The following is a 14,393-nucleotide window of genomic DNA, read 5'->3' as shown; positions in this document are numbered from 1 at the left end:
ATCCACTTCGATAAGAAAACAAATTTTAAAAAGTTGCTTGCAGATAAAAATAAAAAAAAGGGGTGGCGCTGTCAGTGTTGCGACGCACTCTCCCTGGGGAGAGCAGCCCGAATTTCACACTGTGAAATATATTGTGACAAGAAAAGAGTAATACAGTACAATACAACACAATACAATACAGTACGATACAATACAATCAAAACTGTTCATATGCATGGAAAAACACGACCGTTCTTTCATACTCAGACTTACACTGAATGTTTACGGTTCACCCGTTATAATCTATACTGGCATTGTTTTGTCACTGTCGTCATCGTTGTGTCATCAGTATCGTCGGCGTTATCATCAGCAGTGAAATCCGAGTTTATGGATAATGTGTTCGAATTCCATCCCGTGAATCTGTCATGTCGGTGTTTTCCTTTTAACGCTGGTGGGTTGCAAGAATGTATATATATTTTTTCTTCTTCAAATTTGTAGAGTTGATTAGGTTTGAATCCATATCGTACATGTGCAGAAGATGGCACAAGCCCGCAGGGAGCATTGGGAAATCATGCAGACATGGTCATGCCCTGCACACTTTGCCTCTGCTGTAGTCTGCAGCTGTCATGTATGACTGCCTCACGGAAAGCTTACCGACAGACTCAGTGACCGTGGGAGTTGCAGTTCATGAATGCAGGATTAAGTTGTGTTTCTTCATCATCGTTGTCACTTACATTCACCATCACTGACGCCAAAAATGTCAGTATCAATGCGGTCTAGGTATACAGTGAGACACTCATGTATTGATTTGTACATCATGCAAAGTTTTATTTATTTATTTTTATACAGTGAGACATTCATGTATTGATTTGTACATCATGCAAAGTTTGTTTTTTTTTTGTTTGTTTTTTTACTCTTTCCATACCATTGTCGATGGAGTCAACTGTCCCATAATGATGATTACAGAGCGGCACTTGTTCAGTCTGGCTCTATGACAAAACGATTGCTGTTGCTAGTACAGGTATTGAAAAAATAAACTGACTGAAGTACGGTACGTGGGTTTTGTTTTCCAGTGAGGTTTAGGACACAACAGTGCCAACATAACTGGGTACAGTTTCAGAAATCCAAAGCGGTTTTTTTTAAACTGTTGTTTGTTTGGTCAGTTCCGGTTTTTAAAACCGGTATTTTCATGCTGGTACGTCAGAAGTTAGGGGCTTATGCCAACACGAATCTGTGTGGGTGCTCTTCCGGGTCTCCCTCCTCATCCATCTCCATGCAGAGTAAAATTTTGACGTTATAGTAGCTCGTGTGATCATCACGAACCTCACCTTGCAGACTGTATCCATTGGTTGCTGCTGAAAAAAAAAATGTTGTCAACATTATCGTTGGGGAAAGTCGCATGTCTAATGTTATGAAACTGCTGTCACTCCCCTGTGCAGACCTCTGATGTTTGTGGGTCCAACGGGTACAGGCAAGAGTGCTTATGTCCAGCAAAAACTGATGCACGGGGTGCCCCGAGAGAAATATGCTTCCAACTTCATCAACTTTTCTGCTCAGACCAGCGCCAACATGACGCAGGTTCGTCGCCTTCTGTCTATCATTGACATGTGCGTTTGAGAACATTCTTAAGAAAGGGAACAATGAAAGACGGCCACAAACTCAAAAGATAGGTATGCAGAGTAAAGGTTTTGTTCATCCAGCAAAAACTTTGCAACCGCTCACAATCAACACTCCTGTAACGCGCTCATGTGCGGGCACGCGCGCGCACACACACACACACACACGCGGGTAGACGGGCACACAAAACACACACTAAGACACACACACACACACACACACAGAGGGGATTATAGCCAGTCCTAACGATGATCACGTGTGACACACAGAACATCATCATGTCGAAGCTGGACAAACGGCGGAAGGGAGTGTACGGCCCCCAGGTGGGCAAGAAGGCCATCATCTTTGTGGACGACCTCAACATGCCCGCCAAGGAGATCTACGGGGCCCAGCCCCCCATTGAACTGCTCAGGCAGTACCTGGACTTTGGAAACTGGTAAGGCCTCACATACGTTCTATGTGGGCGCGTGTGTGTGTAGAACCGCTCCCCCCTCCCCGTATTCATTTAACTGCTGAGGCAATACCAGAACATTGGAAACTGGAAAGGCCTCACAAAGTGTAGGCGTTTCTGTGTGTATAGAAATTGCCCCCGCCCCAGCCATCCCCACAGAACTGCTCAGGCATTACCTGACTGTTGGAAACTGGTAAGGCCTCACAAAGCATATGTCTATGTGAACCTGTGTCTTGAAACTGTTTGGCGGAGTTTAGAAAGGTTGTGCGTGTTATTGGAGACGAGTGTTTTCTTGAAACTGCGTATCCTCAAAAGCAGAGATACTGTGGCGTATTTGGAGATGGGACTTCAGTTATGACAAAAAGTGACGACACGGCAAATGATTACCTTAATCCCAGTTCAGATATGAAGCCCTTAAACAGGCATCTGCTCTATGCAATCGATGAAGCATGGGTTCGGGAAGATATTGTTCTCAAAGTGTGACCTGAAGACTTTTAATTGTCTGACCGGGATATGTAATTTGAAAGATGATAAGCGAGCTGTGTGCCCCTTGCCTCTCCTCGCTAGGTATGACCTGAAGGACACCAGCCGTATCCAGCTACTGGACATCTTGTACATGTGTGCCATGGGTCCTCCCGGCGGTGGGCGGAACACTGTCACTCCCCGCTTCCTGCGCCACTTCAACATCGTGTCCATGAACCAGTTCAGTGAGGACACCATGACCAAGATCTTCTCCACCATCATGATTACCTACCTCAGGGTAAGGGCACACCGCCATCCTGTTTATCTACCTCAGGGTAAGAAGACACCATCATCATAATTACCAAACTCAGGGTAAAGATACACCATCGTCATGCTTACCTACCTCGTGGCAAGGATACGCCACCATCATGCATACCTACCCCATGGTAAGGATACGCCACCATCATGTTTACCACCCTCAGGATGAGAATACGCCACCATCATGCATACATACCTTAGGGTAAGGATACGCCACCATCATGTTTACCAACCTCAAGATAAGAATACGCCACCATCATGCATACATACCTCAGGGTAAAGATACGCCACCATCATGTTTACCAACCGCTATTAAGAATACTCCCCACTGGCCGGCCCTCAACGCTCACGCGTTACTATTGCCGTGTTTGTCGGCAGTTTCCTCGGTAAGGTGCCAGCCTTTGTTTTTGTATGCTTTTTGTTTTCTAAGGACGTGACCGCAAGTTGTATGCGATGTGCTTTTCAAGGAGTGTCTTCGTTTCCTGTCTTTCGTTTGCTGATATTGGTGACTTCTTAACAATCGCATCATGTTTTCATGGTGTATTGACTGCGGTCGTCCAAACATTTTTCAGTTTGCTTTGAAAAAAACGAAGAATAAAATTTGCCGGAAATAGGTTCTGGTGTCTGTCTTAAACCGTCCATTTATTCTTTTTCCTGCAACTAATGGGTTGATTTACGAAAAGCCCATTACAACAGACACCAGTTCTAAGAAGAATTACTTGATTATTCAGGAAATTCCATTTTACATAAACACGTGTAAAATTGTAAATATTTAAACTTCATCAGACATTCACACATTGATACCATTTGAAAAATACCATGTGAAATTTATACATTGTAATGACGAATTATACGGATAGCATGTGTGGGTGCGTGTGTGTTACTTTTATAGATCGAAATTGCCACTTACACGGACAGCATGTGTGGCTGCATGTATCTGTGTGTGTGAGTGTGTGTGTATACTTGTGTTGTGTGTGTGTGTGTGTTGTTTTGTGTGTCTTCGTGTGTTCAGAACAACGAATTTCTGGCGGATTTCTTCGCGTTGGGCAACATGGTCGTGGCGGCCACTTTGGAGATCTATTCTCTGGCCATGGATAACCTGCTGCCCACGCCCGCCAAGTCGCACTACGTCTTCAACCTGCGTGACTTCTCTAGGGTCATCCTGGGTGTCTGCCTCATCCAGAAGGAGGACGCTACGGACAAGAAAGTCTTCATCAGGTACCAGTGGGGTGAGGGGAGGGTGGGGTCCGTGGTGATAGCGGTGGTGGTGGGAGCTTGTTTCAAGAAGAAGGCAAGAAGTTCAGTTCTTGCATACGACCAACGTTTATCAACACACCATATAAACAAAACTGGTAACGTCAAAAAGTAAACAAATGCAAAAAAAACAACAACCTATAAGGGGATGACTAAGCGGTCGGACTGATCCATATACGCTTCACTATATCTGCTGTTCAGTGAACAGATGCTTGACCTTCGCACAAACACAGCTCGCTGGTCAGGCCTTGCGGTAGTGTTGTGGACTCCGGACTACTCTACTGACTGTCCACGTTTGTCGCAGTATACCTATTTAGGGAGTTGAAATAGTAAGAAATCTTTCACTTGGGCAGTAGTTGATGATATGGATACCAACGTATTATCAACGTTTTATTATTGAATAAGGAAAAAAAAACGCAACTAAGAACGAGCAAGTTTTGTTGGAAGTCAAGAGTGTTCGCGGTTTTTACATTGTCATAGACAACATGATATTATGAAGGATTTCGTGAATAGGTGGTGTGGTGCCGGCCTGGGGGAATTATGCCGAAGGTACTTTTCATGAAGGGCGTTTCATTGTTGTTGGTGTTGATGTGACCGTGTCTTGTGGGACCGTCAGCCTGTCCATTGCCTGTTTTCTTGAACCGTGAACTTGTTTCGTGGCTCCATAGAGCATGGCGTGTTGTCACTGGATTCTTCTTTGGTGACTGTGTGTCAGCGATCCCTGGAAAAACGGGAGACAAAACAGATTTCTCCTAGTCGCTTGTTCCTGTTTTTTTTGTTCAGGTTTTACTTACCGCCCAGAGCAATCTTCGCTCCCTGCTTTGTCACAAGAAACAGCCGACATTGTCGTGTGTGTGTGTGTGTGTGTGTGTGTGTGTGTGTATACACGTGTGTGTGTGTGTGTGTGTGTGTGCAGACTATGGGTGCATGAAGTAATGAGGGTGTTCTACGATCGCCTGACGGATGACGCGGATAGGCAGTGGCTCTTCAAGTGAGTGAGTGTGTGTGTGTGTGTGTGTGTGTGTGTTACAAATGATATTTTATGAAAAAAATAAAATAGTATTTCTTACCACACAAATGATCATTTTGATATGCGCAGAAGTTACGACTTTCATAAAGCAAGAGAAAGTAGGTCAGCAGCTATTTCTGAGTCACAGTTATTGAGCTCGTACTCATGACTACTATTGTTAATGCAACTGATTATATTTCATGCGTCAGAAAACTAAATATAAACGTGTTTTATCATTTTTGGCTTGCTCCGTTTTATTCAAAAGAGAAAAAATATTTGTATATCTTTTGTTTTGTTCTTGGGATTGCTTTCAGGTCGGTTTCCAAACTATGTTTGAGTCACTTCAAGGAAAACGTAGACAATCTCTTTGCCCACCTCATCAATGGCGGGAAAGGCGGTAAGGTCAGTAGCGTTTGCTTTTGCTTTTCTTTTCTCTTGTTCCCTTCCCCATCTCCGGGTCCGTCTGTTTTGCAGGCTGATGGTAGGAAGAGGTTGTTGATGGCGTTTCTCTGGGTGAAGAAAGAAGGCAGATGTGTATGTATGTATGGCTGTGCTCTCTCTGTGTATGTGTGTGTGTGTGTGTGTGTGTGTGTGAAGTCAAGTCAATTTTTATTTCAAGATGGTAATTGAATAAGCAAGAACTGCTTTTTTAACATCAAGCCATCTGAAAAAAAAAAAAAAAAAACGAAAGAAGAAAAAAAGAGGAGTGTGTGTGTATGCGTGTGTGTGTGTGCACACCTGTGTGTGTGTGTGTGTGTGTACACCTCTGTGTGTGTGTGTGTGTGTGTGTGCGTTCATGCATGGGTATTCATTGTGAATCTATTATGAAAATAAGATCTCTGCCAGTTAAAATGAGTGATGTTACACCAAATAAACCTTTCATTTTCCTTTGAACTTCGTCATCTCAAGAAAAACTGGCACTCAGCATCGACCAAAGAAGAAGACACAATAAGAAAGGAGACAGCCCGTAATACAGTATCATAACTGACCAGTCAAAATGCAGCGAAAAAAGAAAAGTTACGCATGAAATGGTTACACGTCACGCAGTCAGTGTGTCAACAATGGTGAAGCTGGCAGGTGTTTCGGTTGCTGACCCTTACTCCAGGTGGACTGGTACGCAGACAGAGTTGGTTGAATTCTTCCACCCCAGCAGTTCGCCTGTCCCTGCCTACATAGCGATAGCGGTCTGTTGTGAATAAGGATTATCATCCAAAACGTAAGCTTCCGCATTCTGCAAGGACGGCATCATTCATTTCCTTGTCCGTTTTCCTTTATCCACAATCAACGTTTTTTCCAAGTTTCGTATCTAGGTCCTTCGATTCCACAAGGTCACGATGCAATGTTTATTCTAAAACAAAACAAGAGAGGCAAGGCCTTCAAGACTCACTTGTGATACACTTTTTAAAAAAATCCAAGCTTTTTATGTATTGAGTATAATTTCAAAATGTAATGTTTAAGATGAGAAAGATCAGTTTAAAGCAAGTTACGTCCCCTAGCATTAATTAGAGTAATTTCCCTTTTTACTATCTGCACCAAAACGTTTGCAAAATAAATAAAACTTCCATGCTGAGCAAAAGAAGTTCCTGTTTGAACAAAAAATGATAATAATGACTGCTCTTGTTGTTTGGTCAGAATATCAGATCAAAGTGCAAAGTTTAGAGAACACAAAAAATATAAATATAACAGTAAATGCAGTTTGTATATAATTAGGCTTCATTTTTTATTTTTTTGTGCCCATCCCAGAGGTGCAATATTATTTTAAACAAGATGACTGAAAGAACTGATTTTTTTCCTATTTTTATGCCTAATTTGGTGTCAACTGACAAAGTATTTGCAGAGAAAATGTCAGTGTTAAAGTTTACCACGGACACACACACACACACACACACAACCGAACACCGGGTTAAAACATAGACTCACTTTGTTTACACAAGTGAGTCAAAAACTCAAAAAAACATGGGGGTCCAGGTATGACTTTTCTCTCTTTCTACACATATCGCCCCTCTCCAGTTTCCTGTCACCATCCCTTTGTGATGCCGTTTCAGTGCCGTGAAGAAGATCTACGCAGTCTGATCTTTGGAGACTTCATGGACCCGGAGGCTGAGCCCAACGAGCGTCATTACCTGGAGATCCTGTCCCTGGAAGACATGAACAACATCGTCCTGCAGTGTCTGGATGACTACAACAATACCCATAAGACAGGGATGAACCTCGTCATTTTCAGGTGCGTCCCAGTCTGTACCCAGCTTCTGCCACTTGATGTGTTTATTGCTACTGCACGATGGGAGTGTCTCTGGTGCTCGTCACTTCTGTGTTGACATTACTGTCCTGTCAACTGGCTGTACCGTTGTCACTCCCCCGCACCCCCCACCCCCCGTGTTTTTAAGCTCGGTGTGTTTGACTGTAGCAGTTTGTGCATTTGTCGCAGTTTGTGTATTTGTATTGTTTTTAAAAAAATCGAAAAAATCAAATCGGAATTGTTTTGAACATACGTCAGATTGTAAATGGCCTCCTGTGCGGTCATCTGAACTACAAGCCCTAACTTTCAGTCATTTTCTGTGTGTTTCGTGTTTGTGTGCGTGTGTTGTGTGTCTCTGTCTGTCTGTCTGTGTTCGTTCGTGGCTGTACGGGTGCCTTGGCTTTCCTCTTTTTTTCTTTCAAAGCTAAGCACTACGTTTGGTATGTGGTGATAGACCAGAATGGAAATAATAAATTAACCTATGAGCATTTTCTGCTCGCCGCTTTGGCAAAAAATACACGGACCGGTTCATTTTTCCCTGTCCACCTTACTTTATTTTCGATCTGCCCGTTGTCCGTGCTTGATGAAGATGAACAATACACTGTACAGATAGAGATACAGCCAGACAGTGTGTGTGTGTGTGTGTGTGTGTGTGTGTGTGTGTGTGCGTGTGTCACTGTGTGCGTTTGTGTTACTGTGTGTGTCACTGTGTGTGAGCGGTCTGTCTGAGGGTCAGCGCTTTTTTATGTATCTACTGTCAATAGTTGTAGGTTTATTTCACACCCTGTAGTTCGGTCACCTGTATGGTTGCACCAGGTACGTGTTGGAGCACCTGTCCCGTATCTGCCGTATCCTGAGCGCCCCTGGGGGTCACGCCTTACTGGTGGGTGTGGGGGGCAGCGGGCGGCAGTCCCTGACCAGACTGGCCACGGCCATGGCCACGTACGCTCTCTTCCAGCCCGAGATCTCCAAGAACTACAGCCAGGATGATTGGAGGAACGACCTCAAGGTGAGTCACCCACCATGCACGGCGCGTGTCACACGGCGGTCAGTCGTTCTGTTTTGCCATATACCGCACAGTTTCTCTTTCAAGGAGGTGTCAAAGCGTGGGGACTGACCCATATACGCTACACTTATCTGCTGTTGTGTGTATATGTATATATGATCAAGACGTGTGCTTGTGTGTGCGCGCGCGCGAGCCTGCATGTGCTTACATGAGTTCGTTATAATATGGTGTACGTACACATGCCTGTGTGTCAGGCTTGCCTGAAGTCAGCGGGCGCGCAGAACCAGCCGACATCGTTCCTGATCACGGACACCCAGATCAAGGAGGAGTCCTTCCTGGAGGACATCGACAGTCTGCTCAACACGGGGGAGGTCCCCAACCTCTTTCCCTCCGATGAGAAGGCAGAGGTCATGGAGGTCAGTATACTTGTAACCCGTCGTTTTGTCGTCAACCCTTAAATCTTCGCTTTGGAGCCAGATACTGGCCTGTCTTTGATAACAAAGAGCTCGGTTCCGTTTATGATTCACGTTTATACAAACTAATTTTTATCGAGAAGAATTTGGTGAACTTGTCGTGTTTCAAAGCATAACCACTTAAAATCTTTTGACTCGCTCGCGAGAAAAAAAAAAACGTATACGCATCCACACACACACGCACGCGCAAAATACTCGTTTTAATAAAGTCAGTGTTGAACTTGCTGAAAAAACTGGAAGACTTCTGATAGTACACTGTGCAGATGACGGACGGATCAAACAGCTTAGCGTAGCACAGGTAGACAGATGAACTTTTTTTTTTCGTGTGTATGCGCAAGCAGAAGATCAAATACGCACGTTAAAGATCCTGTAATCCATGTCAGCGTTCGGTGGGTTATGGAAACAAGAACATACCCAGCATGCACACCCCCGAAAGCGGAGTATGGCTGCCCACTCGCGTATATGCGAGTGAACGCGGGAGTTGCAGCCCACGAACGCAGAAGAAGACAGAAGAAAAAGATATTTACGGTTTGGACGTCAAAATTGCAGCAAAGTAACACTGGTCCGTGGGTGGGGTGGAGTTGTATAGGTCTAAAGTCTTCAGTGTACGCAAGACTGGCATCTTATTGTAGACGCTCCTCATGGCACTACATCAAGACGGTACAGGGAAACAAGTTAATTGTGCTTTTGTGCTTACTTGGATCTTTGCCCAGATCTTGAATCTATTCCTTCCTTTGTCCTAAATAAAAGTGGCTCTAAGCTGATGCCGTTGAAACATTCAGACCCCTATACCATGCTGTCCGCTGGGATCTTTCAGTGCACTTTACCTGTGGTTGCTGTGTGTTCGCTGCATACATCAGCCAGGACGGCTCCCGTCATCGTTCATCCATGGTGCCCACGCAGTGAGCGGTGAGAGTGATGTGTCCCCTGTGTGCAGGCAGTGCGTCCCCTGGCCCAGCTGCAGTGTGGCGACAAGAACAAAGAGCTGACACCTCTGCAGCTTTTTGCCTTCTTCGTCAGTCGGTGCCGCGCCAACCTGCACATCATGATTGCCTTCAGCCCCATCGGCGATGCCTTCAGGAACCGTCTGCGCCAGTTCCCCTCCCTCATCAACTGCTGCACCATCGACTGGTTCCAGGTCAGCTGTGGTCCTAGCATGGGTGGATCTTTGGTTCTTTTCCCCCGCTCTCTCTCTCCTCTCCCTCGTCAACGTTCTGGCGTTAATTCCCGTCCACTGCGTTTCTCGTCAGCATATCGATAACTGACCACTTAATCAATCTCACGTCTCTTGTGTGGCATGTTCTTGTTTGGGTGAGTGGTTTGTATGTTATGCAGTTTCCGTCCCTTGGTGATTACCCCAATGTGGCTTTTGCAGTCGGCATGTCCTTGAATAGCAAGGATAAGAGAGTACAATCACTGTGGTTACGTTTTGTCAGCCGTGGCCGGACGATGCCTTGGAGATGGTGGCCCAGAAGTTCCTGGAGGCGTCGGACATAGAGCAGGACGTGAAGGACAAGACGGTGTGGGTGTGTCAGTACTTCCACCAGAGTGTCCGCTTCCTGTCTGTCAGGTGAGTCTCGTGGACTGCCCTCCCTCAGTGGTTCAGTCGTTCCACTGTCGGTGTCACCATGACTGGAGGCAGTAGATAGTATGTATAGATGTACAGCTTTAATCACTGTGTTTAGCTACCCCTAGAAACGTATTTTGCATGATTGTATTAAAAGTCTGGTTTGAAACAGTGGCAGTGATAAATATTCCATTGACAGTAAAACAGATCAGCTGAAAGATTCATTTTATTACGACCTCACAAAACAGATAAGAAAAATAAACGAATCAGAATGTTAATACAAGACACTTTTAAACGAAAACTTCATGAAAACTGAACGCAAAACTTAAGATACTGCAACCCTTTATTGCCCCTCCAATGACATGAAGTGCTTGCAGAGTGGAGCACCACTGCAGTGTTTGCTGACAGCCGTGCGTGTGGCGTGTTGGGTTCAGATACCTGAACGAGCTGGGTCGGCACAACTACGTGACGCCCACGTCCTACCTGGAGCTGATCAAGTCCTTCAAGACCCTGCTGCAGAAGAAGCAGGACGAAACCATGGCCGCCAAGCAGCGCTACGTGGTGGGGCTGGAGAAACTGGCCTTCGCCGCTTCGCAGGTCAGTGCCCGCCATGTCTTCGTCTACATTTCACATGTGTGAGTGGGTGTTTTTGTGGTAACGCGTCAGCCCGGTAAGTGAGAGAATCTGAGGCTGCAGGATCGATTCCCACACTCGCCAGAACTTACTTCCCCTCCACTGGACCTTGAGTCGTGGTCTGGACGCTAGTCATTGGGACGAGATAATAATGTGTGATCCCGTATTCATCATCCCATATTCCATGTCAGCGTTCGGTAGGTTATGGAAATAAGAACATAACCGGTATGCAAACACCCCCACCCCCACCCTGAAAACGGGGTATGACTTCCTGCATGGCGGGGGTAAAAACGATCATACACGTAAAAGCCCACTCGTGGGTATGAGGGAACGTGGGAATCAAAGCCCTCGAACGATGAGGAAAAAGTGCACATGACGCAAAAGAACCCACAGCGACAAAAGGGCTGTCCTTGCAAAAATCCCGAAGAAAAACTCCACACAAATATGCATATCATGTGTGTGTGCGTGAGTGACTGAAGTCTGACTAAATGATGAACTCCTAAAGACACCTGTCAATCAGCTCCACCCAGGTAGGCAGCCTGTTGTGCAAATGACTCCGTGTTTGCAAAGCGCTTAGAGTTTGGTCACTGACCGAAGATGGCGCTATAATAATAACAACCCCCGGGTATTGTATTTTGCATTTCACCCAACCAGCTGCCATGCATTTGTCTGCTTTTACACTTTGAGTTTAACACAGACAAGAAGAGATTCGTGAAGAATAATATTGCTCGATACGTGTTCAGTACGAACATTAATTTTGAAAAAAAAATGTTAAATACATTTTAGCATTTCAGGGAATTTGCGGGAAACTGTTCACCTATTTTCTCGTGGTCACAAATTAGCAGATTTACACTCCCAAACATGCGAGTTCATAGTAAATGCGTACATATGTGTGCGAACTCGCACACCACAATAATATGTACGTGCGCTATCTCTCTCTCTCTCTCTCTCTCTCTCTCTCTCTCTCTCTCTCTCACACACACACACACACACACACACACACACACAAACACACATACACACACACACACATATTACACTCGCGCACGTGCCGGAATACATATATTTACACACATTCAGGCACTTCTATGTGCCAAGCAGTGCCGTAGGTCTGAAGGAGAACTGTTTATTTGCTGGACATTGATTTGGTTGGTCAATGAATTATTTGATATTCTTGGAAGGACATGTTGTTCTCACGTATTTTTGACATATGCCGACAACCGTTTCTTCATCAGTTGACGTCTGCCCGTAAGCAACTTTAGGCCTGGCCTGTTGGGCACTCTCACCGTAAGGCTTCGTTGATGACGGCAGCTTTTTTTCAGTGCATAAGCATGACGTAATGTGATATAATGATAAAAATATATCCCGCAGACAGGACAACGGAGTTGTTAAGAGCGTCACACTTTGAATATGGGTTCCTGTTTTCTGTCCTAGCAGCGTCTGGTGGGTATAGGGTGGAGAGAGTTCGTTATCTCCCAAATCAATACATGCTAGTATCCAGACATCCCGACAAGTGTATAAGCATGCAGAGGATAAATAAGCGCGCCAAAGATACTGTAATCCGTGTCAGAATTCGGCGGGTTATGGAAATACAAAAATTCCTATTATTCACCAAACACTTCAAGACTAATCAGTACGTTGATGATGGTTGTGTAATAGAAGTGAGAAGGGAATCAATCAGCAGTGACCCCGAGGTTAAGATTGGCTGTTAGCGTTACGAGTGACGTGGTCAGTTCAGAATAAAACACCCTAGCAGTGGTCCCTCACTTGTACCGTGTCCCTTTGCGCTTTGCTGTCTGACCCACGACCCGCAGGTGGCCACCATGCAGAAAGAGCTGGAAGACCTGCAGCCCAAGCTGGTGGTGGCAGCGGAGGAGACAACAAAGACCATGGTGGTGATCGAGAAGGAGTCGGCCATCGCCGAGAAGACGTCGGTGAAGGTGGCGGCGGACGAGGCGGCGGCCAACGCCAAGGCGGCGGATTCCAAGCATCTGAAGGACGAGTGTGAGATGGAGCTGGCTGAAGCCATGCCCGCTCTGGAGGCTGCCTTGTCTGCTTTGGACACACTCAAGGTGAGGCGGATGGGGGGGGGGGGTACGGGTGGAGGGGTAGGTCATTAAGATTGGCTTACGCTGGATTCTTGGTCGTGACAAACTGTACATGTAATGTACGGCCAGGAAACTTGAGGCCCCAGAACCTGGGTTACAATTACAAACAGGTCCTGAGTTGTTCTTCCTCTCTCTACCTCTCAAACAGAGATAGACACGGAAAGATACGTCATACTTGTATGAACATCCAGTCAGTGCACCTGTCTGCTTCAAAAAGAGAGAAAGAGAAACTTCAGACTTCAGATTTCAAATGGTTTACTGTGCTTCGCCCATCAGCCCAAACACAAACAACACACACAAAGCACATGAAAATGAGACAATACTGCGTGTCAAACACGTCAAACTTACGGACCTGGGTATTCGTGCAATATGTCGTAGTTATGAACAGTGTGAGACCTACAACTAATGTTCACTTCTTTTATGAAGTGAGTAAAAGAGGATTTGAAGACTGAATGGGTAATCGTTTAGTTCGTTCTACCCGTGACTGTACGGGTAGGAAGCGGTGGTTACCCCCGTGTTAGCATCCATTGTCAAGCACAACGCCAAATACGAGAGGCAAACAAAGGCGATAAAAGAGAGAGAGAAAGACAAAGAAAGAGGTAAGGGGGGAAAGAAAAAGACAGAGACAGGGACTGAGAGAGAATGACAAAAAGACAAACGGACGGACAGATGGAAGTGTAACCATGCGTCGTTAACAAGAGATAGACTTGTTTCAGTGGACGAAAGCTTTAGACAAGAATTGAGAAAGTGATGTGCACGTCTGCACATCTGCAAACGATAGTGACAATTTCAACACTGGGGCGTACATAATACTTTTTGGATATATATTGTTCTCAAAGACTTTTGTATTCTGGACAGGTCAAAATAACACGGGATTTCTTTTCTTGTATACCTACGCAGCATAAGCAACACATTTTCAAGCTTTTCGGTGGTTTCAGCGGGGATACACAATGTCTGATTTTTGTGAGAAAGTTTCGTAAAAAATGGGTTCTTAATTATGTTTAGATATTGCGGAGGGTCATACAGTTGTCTGAATGTGGAATACAATGTGAATCGATGAGGGGATTCTTTCCAAGTCTTGCTGATGACAGTCAAAAAATCTCTGTTTGAAAGCACTCAAGAAGCCGTTCACATTTCCACACCCTGATTTTCCCACACATGGCTAAATCCGTATCGATATAATGTAAAACAGATGCCTTATACCCAATTGTATGGATCCCTCCAATGGTGTCCATAGAGCATTTTGTATGTTTTAAATGGAATGCGGCTTTCATGCA

The 14,393-nt window shown here is 45.2% G+C and overlaps 1 protein-coding gene across 1 annotated transcript in view; it reads left to right on the top strand.

The window, feature by feature from the left end:
- LOC143300014 (dynein axonemal heavy chain 12-like) overlaps positions 1-14,393 on the top strand; it is a 92,336-nt gene that overhangs the window by 48,487 nt on the left and 29,456 nt on the right. The window contains 13 exon segments of the mRNA XM_076613570.1: positions 1,419-1,557; positions 1,866-2,032; positions 2,615-2,807; positions 3,840-4,045; positions 4,998-5,072; positions 5,405-5,492; positions 7,136-7,314; positions 8,146-8,338; positions 8,590-8,751; positions 9,746-9,946; positions 10,245-10,378; positions 10,810-10,972; positions 12,823-13,080. Of these exon segments, the coding sequence (XP_076469685.1) occupies positions 1,419-1,557; positions 1,866-2,032; positions 2,615-2,807; positions 3,840-4,045; positions 4,998-5,072; positions 5,405-5,492; positions 7,136-7,314; positions 8,146-8,338; positions 8,590-8,751; positions 9,746-9,946; positions 10,245-10,378; positions 10,810-10,972; positions 12,823-13,080 (2,158 nt within the window).

Source organism: Babylonia areolata, chromosome 25 (genome assembly GCF_041734735.1).
Source record: "Babylonia areolata isolate BAREFJ2019XMU chromosome 25, ASM4173473v1, whole genome shotgun sequence".
Classification (NCBI taxonomy): domain Eukaryota; kingdom Metazoa; phylum Mollusca; class Gastropoda; order Neogastropoda; family Buccinidae; genus Babylonia; species Babylonia areolata.
The sequence above is the reverse complement of the archived record's forward strand: the minus strand, read 5'-3'. Positions and strand labels throughout refer to the sequence as shown.